The 16,125-nt window shown below is 43.5% G+C and overlaps 2 protein-coding genes across 2 annotated transcripts in view; both read right to left on the bottom strand.

Annotated features, from left to right (window-relative positions):
* si:ch211-51a6.2 (neurotrypsin) overlaps nucleotides 1-6,779 on the bottom strand; it is a 23,463-nt gene extending 16,684 nt beyond the window's left edge. Inside the window, exons 1-2 of the mRNA XM_031579184.2 lie at nucleotides 4,543-6,779; nucleotides 3,009-3,051 (exon numbers count right to left, since the gene is read on the bottom strand). Of these exons, the coding sequence (XP_031435044.1) occupies nucleotides 3,009-3,051; nucleotides 4,543-4,617 (118 nt within the window). The 5' untranslated portion in view covers nucleotides 4,618-6,779. The remainder of the gene's footprint in view (nucleotides 1-3,008; nucleotides 3,052-4,542) is intronic.
* A 132-nt stretch (nucleotides 6,780-6,911) lies between these two features.
* Nucleotides 6,912-9,541, bottom strand: chchd1 (coiled-coil-helix-coiled-coil-helix domain containing 1). Its single transcript, XM_012827560.3, has 3 exons — nucleotides 9,230-9,541; nucleotides 8,096-8,214; nucleotides 6,912-7,358 (listed from the first exon to the last, which is right to left on the bottom strand). The coding sequence occupies exons 1-3, from the start codon at nucleotides 9,366-9,368 to the stop codon at nucleotides 7,248-7,250; spliced, it is 369 nt and encodes a 122-aa protein (XP_012683014.2). The 5' UTR covers nucleotides 9,369-9,541; the 3' UTR covers nucleotides 6,912-7,247.
* Nucleotides 9,542-16,125: the final 6,584 nt, after the last annotated feature.

Below are 16,125 nucleotides of genomic sequence, written 5' to 3' on the forward strand. Positions count from 1 at the left end.
AAAGACAACGCTCCGGAGCGCCCCGCCGTAGGAAATGAGATGAGAGCGCGTCTCATCAGTTAGTTACACAGATTGAATTTTAAGAGGGAACAGGAACGTGACAAGAGCGCCGCTGAGGTTAGACATAAGGGGATCTCTGATGAAGGAGGTGGCGGGCCGACACATCACCCTAGGTCTATAAAACACCGTCTCATAAATGTCTTCTGGGAGGTGAGGTCAAACGTGGCAGGCGGGGATAAGAACTAACTTCCGATTAGTGTCAAGGTAACTGCTGAATATGTCCAGTTATGATTGGATGAACCCTAGGTAACTGCTGAATATGTCCACGTATGATTGGATGAATCTGTGGACCAGTTTGCAGATGATTCTGGAAAGATTCCAGCCAAGCACATCTGGGCCTGAGACCTGGTCCAGGGTTCGCTGTTTTGTGTTTTTTTATTTCATCTCACATGCAACAGAACTGTGGCTGGAGTGTGTGTGTGTGTGTGTTGTGTGTGTGGTGTGTGTGTGTGTGTGTGTGTGTGTGTGGCTGGAGAGAGCACATTGCTTCTTAGGTTGCTTTGGATAAAACCGTCTATCAAATGAAAATTGAAATTGCAAGCCTTCATCGTCATTGTATTTGCATACAACGAAACTTGGAGCGTTGCTTCTGTTGCCAAGGGACAACATATCACAACACAAATACATAACTAAAAATAACAACAAGTGCAGTGGTGTGAATGAAATGAATGAATGCAATATAAATCAATGCAAATGCACAAAGGCACATTGATGAGGCATGGGGGACAACGCGCTAACTTCCTTCAATCAGCTCTGAAGCCGTGTGAAAACCTTAAGGAGCGCGGGGGAAAGTGGATATGCTTACTGGGCCACATCATCCAACTGCCCCACCACACCACCCCCCCCTTCCCAGCCCTAGATTTTCCAACCCAGAGGCTTACCGACTCCTCACGAGATCCCTGGGGAGAGACTGAGCAAACATTCACACCTGTGACTAGCGTTCGCTCGCAAATATACACCCGCGCAGCTACCCGGGCCCGGCCCTGCCTGTGCTTGTCCGTGGCTCGTCTCTCTGCTTCACCACGGGCTCAGAGGGGCTACTGCTGGGTAAGACAGGAGTGGTTGGTGCAGAACAGGAGAGCTTGGCTTGTGGTGTCCGTTAACGGGCGTGGGGCGCTGCGGAGCTTTCCAAGAAGCTACAGAATGTATCTAAACAGTGGAGCCTACATTATTACAGATGGCTGCTCCCGCTACAGGCACACTGACAGATTTTTGATTGGCTGCCAAAAGAGTGACTCATGGCAAGAAAAGTATGTAAAGTGTGTATCTTCTCCTTTGGAGAAGGTCAAGCTGAGTTTCATACAAAATTAAGCAGTTTCATCATCCCCGGGTCTTCGTCTAAGCCGGACAATCTATCTGCCCTTAGCAACAACAAGAAGAAAGAAAAAAATATGGGCAAAAGAGAAAACATGACTGATCTTGAACGTTGATGGGAGGTATGCAGATGCTTTTAGCACCACTAATGGGTTTTTAAGCTCCCTGTGACCAACTGCCTCAGAACATCCAATCCAGGGTTCTGAGCCGTTGCCTTCGAATCACAACTATTAGCTTAGCTCGAAATAGGGCTTCCATAATCTATTCACCCACCCCCTGCATGCGTTTTCACTGAGGCATGATAAATATTTCATAAAGTTCACGTTGCACTCGCAGCCACTTGAGAATTCCAGCCGGAAGCAAGCTATTAATGTCATTACTGGGCACTCTGTAAACAGAGATACAGTCGGACTGGCCATTTTCACATTATACTGTACATACACAACACGGAGAGGTTCATGTACCCTCTGGGACTATAGCTCTAGATGGTAGATGGACTATGAGGTTGGATTTCATGCATCCAATATAATCAAGGTAGACTGATTAGAACTGTGACATTCTCTTCCTCTTTCCATTCAGTCCAAGATAAACCTAAACCCAATCTATGACCATATCCTTTATAGCTCACTCTTTCCCTTTCATAAATTAGCTTATCATCCATTCTGTAATTTGGCCTGCAGCAAAGTCCACACATCAAGAGGCAATTTCCTGAAACAATTGCCAGGGTGGAAAACCCGACCTTGATTCCCCACGGCACAACATTAGAAGACCGCAGTAAAGATCGGGACCTGCGCTGATGGACAGAGACTCTGCTTTCTTCATGGAAGCCATCGGTGCGTGCGTTGGCTCCGAGCAAACGCGGAAAGTAGCCTCACTCTGAGGACGTAAGGACCCTGAGCGAGGATGAGGCAATCAGAACGGAATCTTCTAGTGTCCTTGTCTGAGCATGAATTGTGAGTGCGAGGCAGAGCGCGGCGCTGAGGGTGTTGGTGGGGTGAACACCGGAGCATCCAGCCTTAGGGGTGTCAATAAGAAGACCTGTCTAGGCTTGGCAAGCAAGCAGGAGTGGCACTGGGCTTAGACTGTATCATATAACCTGACACGTGAAATATGGAAATCGTGCGTCTCAGTGAATATCCCAGTGACAATTATGTGCAAAAGACATCGGATCGGATTGCACCCTAAGTCACGCTTGTGTTCATTTTTCATGAATACACTCTAACGCTCTGTTGCTCTGTCCCCTGGCTGTAGGGCAGAAGTGGTGCTTGTGTTTGTAAGAAAAGGCTGCATTAATCTCTGAAGTTGTTTCGCTCTAAATGCCAAGTGCCGGTATGGGGCTTGGCTAAGGATCCAGTGTTTATCACACAAGGCATAAATAAATGCCACTATGCAGGGGCTGTCACCTTTGCAACAGAGTAGTAAAATGGCTTCACCTAACATGAACTCTTGAGTGGATGTGTCTTGGTCTGATTGCCAGTGTCGACAACCACTTCAAAAGAGTTGATAATGCAACCGCTGTTCTTAACGGGGGCTTTAAAAGCTGTTAAGGTGACAAGGTCATGAAAACAATAGAACCAAAAGTCTGTGTCGCTTCTGAAGCACTAAGATAACGGCACTCGAGGAAATACACTCACCTGCATTCTGCACGATATTTATGGAGCCGTCCGGAAGGGACACCTATGGAGAAGAATAGCTTGTTGAGATTAGGGAGATGAATCGACTTTCATTCCATACTATGACCAAATGATAATATATCGTTCATTAATTGAAGATAAAGTCATCACTGGAGCTATACCCTATGGCACACATCACATTCTTCCTCTGCCCCACATCCAGCGGGCTCTTAGAGTACATCAGAGCTCAGAGCAGGTGGCATTCCAACACATTCTTTTTCAGTTGACCTGTAATCTCTCACACCCAGGGCATTTTTACTGGCTAATCTAAAACATGTCCGACTGGGCACGCACCGCAGCCCACAAAGCTGGGTGCGATGACGACGAGTTTTTCTATGGCGTCAGCTGTGTTCTATTCTAGCTGTCAGACTTACAGCAGGGCTGAGGGGCCTAAGGCTTCCCCCCATGTTAATGACAGGAAAAAATGCAGTTTATGATGTGTGGTAGCTTTGGTTGCCATAATACTAAAATGCTAAAACCAAGATCAAAGACTGCCTTCATAACCCCTAGCTACTTTCCAGCGATGGGGTGCATTTTATTGACTACTGTTGTTAATGCAGGAAATTGCAGTGTCTGGACTCGCTCTTTCTAAACTTGTGGGCTACTCTGACATTGGCTGCTTATCAGTTTATTATGAGACTGTGAAGGAGGTCAAACACAAGTACTACAACACAAGTAGGCCTACACGGTGATAATGCGAGTTTCAACACAAAACTGTTCTGCTTTACTAAGTTATTTAATTTAATTCTGTCAAAAAAGCACAGTCATTCTTTGCCTTTCAAGGTCCAACTGTATGTAGCCTACACTTCCTTTAGGCTACGGTAAAGTCATTATCTTCAGCGGGAGTGCCAAAATAGTACTGTCGTCACGACGGGACATATCCGAATATCAGTCTATTGCCTGATGATATGAATCAGAAAGATAACACGGAACGAACTATTCACATGATATTGAGGGTTTTTTTCAGTTGCGTGGCACCCTAATAAATCCTGTTTGATTTAAAAGGCAATTAGTTTGCGAAACATTTAGAGCACAGTAATACCTTCAAACATGTATGTAGAAAGTTTGAATGATTACCGACTGAATGTTATAGAATATGCTATATAAAAATAGTCATAAAAGTTCTACAATTATTCAAACAATGCTAATACGCTTTTGTTTTACGGAAGATTTTCATATGGTGTGTTACATCAACGATGTGTTTGCGCCACAACTCATATACAGTCTATCAACCTAATGTCATTTGGCGTATGAGCTAAACAACTCCCGTGCGTAAGGCTGAGCGTATAGGCTACTGTGACTGTAGTAGCTTCACTCCACGGGCAATAATTCAGGCGTTTACCTTTCTGTGAGACTGTCTTTCTTTTCTTTAATAATAGGCTGCTGAATGAAGCCCCTACTAGTAGACTATTCATTAATTTCTCATATCTGGCAATAATCCCAATTTATACTGTATATATAACACAGATCAGACAATGTAAACAATGCTACCCACCTCTCCTGAGACGAACACTGAGCTGTAATATACAACCAACCGCAGTAATATCCTTTGACATGTCCCCCTGTCCATCCTGGAGTTCTCATAGCCCGCTCTTTAACACTTCTCCCTCAGTTTTCCACATTCTACCTGCGTCTACTTCTCAGAATGTGTGACAGTTTTCTTCACACAGATTGTGAGGACAATAACGTCTCTTAGCACTTTGCGTCCTAAACTGATACGATGATCACAAGAAGAGACAGACGTCTTCCCTGTTGAATTAGTATTCGAAAGTCTGAAACAGCACAGCACAGCACGCCCAGGTCGTAGGAACACTTTCCCTCCAAGCCCAAATATCCTCTTCCCCTCGTGAGGAAGTGACAGCGAAAGAAGATACAATTGAACCTTGCGCTGTGCTGGCGCAGCTGCCCTAGCTGCCCTCCTCCTCCCAGCGCACCGAATACGTCTAGCCTATATGACAGGAATATACGCTCTCAGAATAGGTTATAACAGTATGTAGGCTAGCTACGGGACGACGTTGTGCAGGTCAAATAAAAGTACATATTCTTTCCTCTAGAATTCTTTCATTCTTTTTTCTAAAACTCAGTAGACACTGGGGAACTATAGCCTTCAGGATAGATCGTGGAACATTTCAGCGATGCTGCCAAATACATTCTGATAGACACAAAGAAGCTGCGTTGGGCGTTTGCTTTTAGAAATAGTTTCCCATGCTAAATTCATAGTACACGTGAAAGTGGATTATTTATTAGTGTTTGTAGAAGTTATGTCAGTGTTTGAGGCGTGGTAGAGATAATCCATTGGTAATAGTTTCATTTTGATAAGAGGTGCACCTGCACATGGCACGCATCGTGTGATACATCTCAACATTATAATTCCTGGCGAAAGAAAGCTGCATCTTTGGAACAAAGAAAGTGTTAGTGTCGATGTTAGAATTCATTGACTCACCAACTACTTCAATAAAAAAGACGATTCTACACATTTAAATCTTGCGATCTCAAAAGCATAACGCGACACTTTCTCACGGTTTCAAAACCAGTTCACTTTTCTGATGTTTCATTAGCCTCCAAGAAAATACCCTTGAGAGAAAGCCCATGCAGTTTAGGGGGGATAAAATCTGCTTTTCCAAAAAGAAAACGCCAACTCAAAATTCGACAGTTGGCAACAAGGGACCTTGGACAACAAGGGATGTTTTTAAATTGTGTAGATAAGTTGACGTTTTGGCACGTTGTATTGAAACCGCTGTGTATTTTCTTAAGTTTAAAATCTCTGTATCATCGGACATCAAAGGATTTTGAACAAATGAGGGAGAGGCATTTGTCTAATCGGTCCTTCAAAGGATGGTTGCTTGGCATCTGACCCAGTCCTCGACCATACCCAGCAAAAATCAGAAAAAAGACCATGTATTTCATCAACTCAAAGTATTTGGTAGTTAAAGAAAACCGACACTTATAATACATTCCAGGTACATACATATGTACAACTATATATTATACACATACACGTATATGTATGTATAACTATATTCAAAGATGGTTACATAAAAAAAACACGTAAACTTTCCCAATTTGTTGGCAACCCACCAGTATTGAGTCCAACATGTACGAGCAACCATTTGTGCTTCCACGATTCTGCACTAGTTGGTTTAACGCATAATTAGAGGCCCATTTTGATATGTCCAGACAGAATTTCCTTTGGAGTCTAGACACAGAGATTATGGACGATAAGGGAAAGGAAGACATAGTTGGCATGAAAGCTGGTTAGGTGAACCTATGTTTTTTTTATCATTTCAACTTTTTTTTCTTGTTTTTATGACTGACTGTGGGAGAAGCAAAGAGTGAAGTTCTACTACAATGAACTGGTGATATTATAGGGAGCGGGAGGTCTAGATAAAAAATATATAGTATGCACGTTGACTATTAAAAATGATGTGCACAAATAAAAAATACAGTAAAACCTTTAGAGATGTATCCATCAATACGCAGACAAGATAAACCTCAGAACAACGCAGCCATAGAAAGCTGATTTCAAGGCTTGGACCATGACATGGGTTGTCCTAATCCTGGCATGTGATGCTACACTTGAGACTGTGTGTAATTGCTTTTAAACTGGTGTCTAGTGGAACATGTATAAAAAAAAAGATCCAGATAAACAGGTCATGGTAACTAGTAATGAAGAAACTCAGAATTCAAACCCATTAAGCTATTCAAATAAAGACCTTGCAAGAGGGTCCTTTCAGGACACGATTGAAATGACACCAACAACTACAAATCTAAATCCATTGCATCACACAAAACAAGACCTTCTTAGTGCTTCCTTGGCAGGTGTAGGTCTGTACATTGACTGATTGGAGGAGCATCACAAGTGAATTTATTTGAACTGTTTAATGTGATGATCTATCGCAGTCTACTCAATACAGTAATCACCCAGAGTGCATCAAAGGCTGGGAAATGCACCTGATTAGCCCTGGCCTCCACTGGCTGCTGATGTTGTGACAAATGACATTTGGCCACCCTTGTCTTTCTTTTTCTTCTTCGCAATTAATCTCCACACGACGTGGTGTATCTCTGAACCGCATCGTCCAGTCTTTCAGTGAAGGGCCAAGCCCAGTCCTGTTACAACAACTTTGCAATTCACTGTGCCAAGAGAACCTTGACCTTTGAGTCCAGGAGACGCCCCATTTTATTTGACTTAGATGAAAGAGTCTAGTATTCGTTCTTGATACTGGGGAATCGCTTCAGCAGGGTATTGGCCTGCTTTGGAACGAGCCGTCCTCCTTGGCTGGACTGTTGAGCTGTTTTGGACTTTGCCTCGACCTGCAACGTTTCAAATACAGTATAGTTAATTTGGGCATTTACAAGATGTGATACATTCTTTTACGAGAGCATGAATCTACTGAGAGCATAAGGAAAGTCAGGGATAAGAAAAGTATGTTGTAAACTACTAGTGAGCTATAATAGCCACATACATATACTCACACACACACACACACACACACACACACACACACACACACACACACACACACACACACACACACACACACACACACACACACACACACACACACACACAGCTTTGCTATTTATACAAGGAAACGTCTTGCAGGATGTCTGCAAACATGACGTGACAAATTGGAGATACTAAAGGCATGCTGATGCAGCTCGGGCATGCTTTGTTTAGTCACAGTTAAACCCAGGAAGGGGCTAAGGCACAACACCCACTCCTGGTCTCAGTGGACACGGGAGCCTCGTCTAGCACGGGAACAGCGGAAAAGAAAAGCAAAACACATGGGGAAGACCCAACAGGAAGCAGCATGGCGAACGAACGGGCAGAGCATGTTTTGGTATGATTACTCCCTGGTCAGGGAAACGGCACAGAAAATTACTTTGCTCCATTCTTAGTAATTACCGTTTCCGTCACCCCTTAACAAAGTCTGTGAGGAAGTGAGGAGGGGGAAAAAAAATATCTCTGGCCTAATTTCGTGGCAGATCATGGAGGGAGGGGTTACATGAGCAGCTTCCTGCTTACAGTGCACAAATGTATACTGTACCTGGGCTTTCTCCACACACTTATAAAAGACGGTGATTTCACTGGAACACACTGTATTATTGAATTCACTCTTCTTCCAACAGGCCATCAACAAGGACATCTCTGTGATGCAAGTGGCCTCTTAAAAAAAAAGACAGTATATTATGTGAACACTTAGAGAACATTTTCAATAAAACTAAATAACAGTTCATTTTATGTATATGCCACCATTCTGGCAATAACCCACGGTGCTTTGTATACACACAATAACAGCGTAGACAACAAGTTAAAATATAAGTTGAAAAAAGCAAAGATTGAAAAAGAAATGTAAAGAACCCTGCGAGGATGCAGATCTGATATTAAGGCAAAATCTGTAGACCCACAGCAAAGGAGTGGTCACCTTTATATCATAGTTTGGACTCTGGAACATACAGAAGATCTGGATGAAGTTATGTGAGTGGTATTTAAGAGAATATAGGAGGTGTAAATATATAACATTTGAAATATAATCTGATTCTAGGCATTGCGATGTTTTGATTGTAATCAGTAGAACCTGGAAATTCATCAGATTGATGAAAACGTTCTGGAAACCAGTGGAGCAAGGCTCGAGCAAGGCTCAAACGGGCTCCCGAGACCTGGCTGCTGGGTTCTGCATCCGTTCAGTCTAACCTGGTCCTCAGCGTGATAGAACTCTGTGATGCGTATGCTGCCCAACCCGTTTATCGTTTTTACACGTCCTTAAATATTACCTTCCTAAATGACTAAACATGTATGCCCTTGTGTTTCAAACCTGCACCCTACGACACATCTACAGAGGACTGTGTTTTTGGCTTCTGTGTTTCAGTTCAACTTAAACTGTTTTTTCTTTTCTTTTTACATTAACACTAGTCGACTTAGGCAACACTGGGGGATACTGATGTAACATTACCTCTCTCTTACGAGACAGCATGATTGTCTATATGCAACATCTAACATTATTATGATGGTTAGCATCAACTAACTGCTCTAAGGTTATCACGAGGAGCAATGCTAATGTTAAACGTTGAGCCTTGACAGGTTGTAGAGGGTCCACTGCTGACAATGGAATGCAGTTGCGACAGGTTATCGTAGCGAAATAATGACTTTCCCAAATTTTACAATAGAGTACATTTCTTACCCCCTCTTCGCATTTTGCGATTAGCTACTTCGCCCTTGAGGACGAGAGGCTTGTTTGGCTTCAGAACAGGCTTGCCAGCCGTTCGACTCATCAACCGGTTGACCTTCTCTTGGAGTGCCGTGGCACTTTTATACGCCATTCTAACGGCAGGCTATTACAATATTTTACAAAATGAACTGATGTTAAATGTCTCCGGCTGTCTGTAACCAATTTTTTCTACAATAGCGATAGCAGTGACATGTTTCTTAACACACGCTAGCCGCCGCCATGTTAATCCGTAACGCGTCAGAACTGTCGTAAATTGAACGGTTGCTATAGTAACAGCCATACGACGTCGGAAGTTGTGAGTATTGTCGTCAACTTTGGCCAAAGAACCACACTGCCTTGGCTTCCATCGGTTGTTTGTAAATTGACTTAATAATTCGAATTCGAAACGAATTCAATGTATTTTACTTTTACCTATCCCAGCCTCCCCGCCTTTTGTGTGTGTATTGAAGGGGGTGGGGCCTTGCATGCACATGTATGTATGTCTTTTTGTTCTGCCAATAAGCTATAGTGTGCACACACACACACACACACACACACCTGTGCTCGGTTAAAATGGTAATCTTATTAAATGACCCAGACGTTCCAGTGGAAAGGTAGCTTACTCATAAAAGTCCCCTGCAAGCACCTTAAAACGTCTAAAAAGATTAGACCATATTCCAATATTACTTTTTTTTTTCGAAAAATATACTATACGAAGTAATACTACACCTAAAACCTTTGTTAAGTATTAAATGACCAGGAGAACTTAAATAAGTACTTTTTTATTGTGTCAAAAGAACATCTGTGATTCATCAATAGCAGCGCAAGGTTCAATTATGCTTGGACAGATTGAGCAGACTCCTATCATGAGAGCTGCAGTTGAAAGTAACGAGAAAAATAACTAAAAGAGCCAAAACTGCTTACTAATAAAATGTTGAAAATACTATAACATTGCATTTACATGCAATACATAATATACAATTATTTAAATAATACATTTAATTAAATTAAATACATTCTGTGGCCGTGGCTAATGGAGAGGGTGTTGTGGGAGTATATCTTACACTATAAATCAAACCGATCACTCAACAGATGTTATCGATATCCTGTATCCAGTGCCCTGAGGTTTGTATGCATGACACAGGTGTTTGGCTCTAGGTTTTATATGGGCTCGAGTTACTGAACCCCCTGACCCCATGTCAAACTCACATCAGACCTCCCGCTGCATCCTGGCTAGTGTAAAAGGCATGCCTCCGTGAGGTATGGGCCATGCAGGTGAAGGGCATACAGGCCCTGAGGGAACAAGGAAAGACACGTTTCAACTCCCTAAAAGTCACTTATTTTGATTGATATTTATAAGCTCATTTATTTCTGCCACAACGTGATGTGTATGCACGTACGCCTCTCCTTGGAGTGCTGTTGTACACAAACTTACCTGCATTCCTGCTAGCTCCTGGCCTGTTCTGGTATTCAGTGTGTGCCTCTGCTTGTTCATAGCTCGGGGTGAAGACACACACAGAACTGTATCGCTGAAAGAGACAGTGTATGAAGGTGTACACATAGCTAGTGCCTCAGGACTAATTGTGTTGGAGGCTAACCAAAGCATTCATAGACAAATTTGTACAATAGACATGTATGTTTTTTTTTCATGTTTGGGGAGATGGTACTGAAAATGAATCTGTAAACATGATCGCAGGTTTGACACATTTCATAATATATCATAGTCAGTCTTTTTCCATGTATGTGTCATTTGGTAACCCTGGTAACCTCTTCTGCACACTCATTAATCATAGACAACGACACAAGAAGATGAATCATACTCTGAATATGTAGAAGGTAGAGTCTGTATCGAGTGTGTTTCTGCATTAATGACACTGATAAAAAACAGACTATACTTTTGCTGTGTGTGTGTGTGTGTGTGGGGGTGTGTGTGTTTGCACATGTGCTACTGGTCTGGGGTGTTCATCATTGATGTGCAGGCAGAAAGCATTGACACGGACGATTCTAAGAAAACAAAGAATGGCCCTTTGCGAACTCTGACCCCGCCGCAACCAATTGCTTGACTGCGCATGGCTCAAAGGCGCTGTCAGACATACTTCGCCAGGGCCTGCAGTTGAGCTCTTTATCTTCCCAAGGTGCCAATTATAAATCACAATCTGACACTTTTGTTTTCCGTCCCCCTTTCAGGATCCTTGACTAAGCAGTACTGGCAGGGAAAAGTCTGGAAGAAGGACAGAACTTTGTAAAAAAAAGTTTTGTCTCTGTCCTTCATTGTCTGAAGCAGAGAAGTTTCAATGCTTGTCCGTCAGAACATTGTTTTCTTTCACAGAGCACATCCTCAACCCCTTTAAGCTGGAGCTGAGCAGAGATGCTTGGACGGACTACATGAGTCAGCTGACTCAAGGCTCCACCAATCGGACAGACTGGATGAGTCAGCTGACTCAAGGCTCCACCAATAGGAGATGAGTCAGCTGACTCAAGGCTCCACCAATAGACTAATGCCAACTTGGAAAGACTTCAAAACTCTGCACCAACAAAATACGGAGTAAGATATTAAAAATAGTAATTGTGTTTAAATTATCCAGTTACACCTACAGATAAGGGTCATCTTATACCATATCCACCAAAACCAGTATAGGGGGAAAGGGGGGCATAATGGCTAATGAGTTCTTAAACGCTTTGACCTTGCTGATGTGTTTTGACATGGCTTGCTCATGAAGTCGCCAAAGTCACCTTTCCGCAAACGTTCTTGGTGCTGTTTGGGTGGCAGGTGCAGCTGATACTCTGAGCTCCATCAGAACGGAGGGGATGGGGGGTGGGGGGGTGGGGGGGGGGGGGTGTAAAACAGACACAAAAGGTTTAAGGAGCATCAAAAAGCTTTCATCAGTTTGTGTTTACCTAGCATTGAACAAGGGCTTGTCCTACTTGTCTTTTCTATAACTCACTTTTAGATTGTGTTTGTCTACGCCTTGTCAAAATCGTTTGCTTTTGTTTAATGAAAAAAGGAGCGAGGCTGGGCTTTAGTGGCCATGGCGGCTATAGCAGTCAGCTGGGCTTGTTTGCTTATGGGAACCTGTGCTCTCCACACACATGCCAGCCAGTGAGGTCAGTGGTGGTCACAGTTCTCATTGTTCTCCAAGGCCGAGCTAGCCTGCTGCGCCTGTGGGTAAACTGAACCCTTCAGAACTCTCTCTTGTCTTTCCAGACCTTTCTCTCTCATGGAGCCATTGTAGCTTTAGAGTAGCATGGGCCTGGTCTCCCAGTAAACTTTTGCATTAATGGGAAAACTCACATGTGGGGTTTGTTTTTTTTACCATTAATGGAAAGTAATACATCCAAGATGAGCAGACAAGATGAGCAACCAAGATGGCAGACAAACACACAAGCAAACACACTCACTGACATCAACAACACCCACAGAAGCGAAACCCAAAGGGCAGATAATAGTGAGCATAACAGTGAAGTGATGCCATAGCAGTGAGGAGTGCTCTTCGAGGTCTCAGTGACACCAGAGGCACGCCAACTGATAATCAGTTGATCCTTGTTCTCTGTGTGCGTGAAAGGATGAATACCTTGGCTTGCACAAGTGGATATTGATGTTTATATTTAGGAACAGTTAATTATTATCCACCCTTCAACTGAGTTTCCTTGTCCGGTCACAAAGAGTAGCTAGTGGCTTTTTCTATTACTGATGTCTGACACAAATGGTGTACGTCCCAGACTGTAATGAAACTGTAATTAAGTTTGCTTTAAAACTAAATGCCATTTTAAATGAAGCAATCCATGTTACAACACGACTAGTCAAGGGAATATTTAAGGTAGAACTTGTCTCTAGCCTGAAACCTGAGTATGGTGTATGAGTTGAGACCCGAAGATGAGTGAGGATTTCTATCTGTTACATGCTAGTAGTTAATCAGGAAACAGCTGGGATAAGTTCCATATGGGAGAGAGGGAGCGCAGTGACAGGGTGGAAGGGGCGTGTAAACCATTCTTCATGTCAGAGAGAGAGAGAGAGAGAGAGAGAGAGTCAGTGGATCTGTTCAGAAGTGGGGACTTACATCCTCCTCGCTGTGTGAATCTCCAGCACACACACACACACACACACACACACACACACACACACACACACACACACACACACACACACACACACACACACACACACACACACCGTTCCACCACTCAAGTATGTAGCAACAACTTTCTTTGCCAAATTAGAGTGTCTGTTTTGTCAACTTGACTCAGTGCAGATACAGATGAATGTCATCTGACCACACTGACGCGTCGTGTAAATGGAATAATCATTTGCTTATAATTTTAGGGATGTCTTTGCATGAACACACGACGCACATAGCATGAAAACAAGGCTTAATTAAATTAATGAGACTAAGTTAATGAGAACAATACCAGTGGGTAAATCTCTGCCTGACTATAAAGTAGGCGTATCACAGTGTATACGTTTCGTCAGTCAAGGCTACTTCACCCCTGATGCTATTGTTGATCTCGCCTCCCTTTCAGAAGCTATTCACTGTTCCTGGCGTTTAATATTCACAGTGCCATATTGCCCCCACAATGCAAAACTCTGGAGTGCATGTTGAGCGGGACTCGGGGGAGACACGGGGCGGCTGCCCAGGTCTTTGGGCTGCTGAATATTTGATGAGGCGTTGGGCCCCCCTGTCTAGCTGATTTCAGATGGCACATGGGTGGGGGCGCGCTCGCGGGCATGAGAACCTTTTCTCCTGACCCCCTGCTGCGTGCCGCCCCAGAGCCCCAGCTGCTGGAGTCGGGCTCGGAGCAGGAGGTGTACGGCGGGTGGGGGCCCTCCTCCTCCTCCTCCTCCTCCTCCTTCACCCCCCACACCCACCTCCGTCCCTATCCTGCCTGTTTAATACTCTAACTGCATTTCCATAACCTTTTATCTTTTCAATCCCTTATCATACATGCCAATCACACCAACTGTTATTTCTCCAGCTCTTTCTTTACAGACTCACAATTGTTCAACGAAATCTAGCGTTCGGATGAACACTGTTAGATGACACTTTGGATAAAACACTACATACGTGTGCCTGGTAGTTTGCCGACCAGCAGTTTTGGAAGACCCTCTACAACATGCAATCCCATTAAAGAGTTACATCCTCTTAAACCTTTTACTGGTCACTATACGTCATCTCATGCAGAGAGGGAGAAAGAGAGGAGTGAGGGAATGAGAGAGAGAGAGAGATTGTGGAACAGAAAGAGAGGAAGAGAAAGAGAGAGGCTGAGATAAAGACAATTCAGGCTTAAGGGGCAAATGTCTGGGATTGTGAATTGATTAATGCAGAGCAAATCCATTAGCTAATGAAATCTGTCTGGATAACAGGGCTGCTCAAAGGAAATTACCTCACCTCTACATCCCCTGTCTTACAGTCGAGCCTCATGAGTTGATCTTCTGATGGAAATGTGCGATGGCGATGACGGCATGGTATCTTTTAGAGTGATTATGATGGTCCTTCAACATGGGCTCTCCTTTAGAGCATGGAACTGGAATGGACATGTTAAACAGAGAGAGAGAAAGAGAGAGAGAGAGAGAGAAAAAGAGAGTGAAAGAGAGTATAACCACACACACTTGGCTTTGTATGAACAGAGTTAAAACTTTCCATTAAGTGTTGTCACGCTATTCTGCTCATTAATCTTGTGGAGGACCTGTTCTACCTCATGAATTCATATGAACGATTACACGCAGTGGAGAACTGAGGAGAATATAAATCAAGACATCTGAACTCAATCACACGGAGAAACAGTATTCCTCACACTGCACCCCCTCTCCTCCCCTGTGTGTTCTCCATTTGGAATATAAACAAGCAGTGGTAATGAAGTATCACTCAAATCTGATTCACTTTTCAAAACCCAAACGTATTTGTTATTATTATGGTGGTGGTGGTGGTGGTGGTGATCCCCCCCGTCCCCCCCCCCATCTCTGCTAGGCTAATCAGTGGGCCACGGGAGGCAGGGGGGATTCAATCCTTTTAAACAGCGTTCATTCAGAGTGCAGCGAAGCCCGAATGAATCCCTGCGGATGGTGTCTACACCACAACGAATTCAGTGAAATATGGGATTTCAGAATGTCTGCAAAGAAAAATTCCCCCCTTTTGTGTCCAGCATCCTCAATGAAAAACAAGCCCATGGCTCTTAATACGAGTCCTTCAAAGCGCAACTGTTACTGCAGGGACATGGAGGGAATGAAGAAAAATCGAGGGAATAGATTGTTCATTTATTTGGCTGCACACAAAATATCTTTGGTCACTATGGTGCCGTTGAACAGGGTAGTTAGTTTATGGCTGGGAAACGTAATGACTTTAGAAGTTTTCCCTGCCCACTGAAGCCGATGCTGGCTCTCTAACACGACCCGTGACCCCTGACCCCTGGCGGTGACCCCTGGCGGTGACCCCCACTGACTCACAGGACATTCAGGCCATTATTTGAGGAAGAATCCTGCCTGCCTGAAAAGGACCGTTTTTCACCCGTGTTGTTTGGTCTGTGGATGTCCTGTTTTGACTGCGAGGGAGAGAGGTGATTTAAGGGGCAATTTCAAACTATGCACGAGAAACAGGAGAAACCTAAAGGGATGTTTGATACCAAACTGTTATAATCTACTGTGGTTAAGATAGTCATGTTTGGCATGTCACATTTTGTAAATTCCTTTGAAACCCATAGCTCAATACACAAAAAACTGGATTACATTATAGGCTTAAGTAGTTAGACCGTGCTGCCATTTTATATATATAACTTATCTGTATTTCTATACCAGAACACAGAGGCAGAGGCATTTTAATAATCAAAATGACAAATTATGTATTAAGCAAAACACTTGGAAGCATGGAAACATGGTT

This window comes from Clupea harengus, chromosome 13, assembly GCF_900700415.2.
Source record: "Clupea harengus chromosome 13, Ch_v2.0.2, whole genome shotgun sequence".
Classification (NCBI taxonomy): Eukaryota; Metazoa; Chordata; class Actinopteri; order Clupeiformes; family Clupeidae; genus Clupea; species Clupea harengus.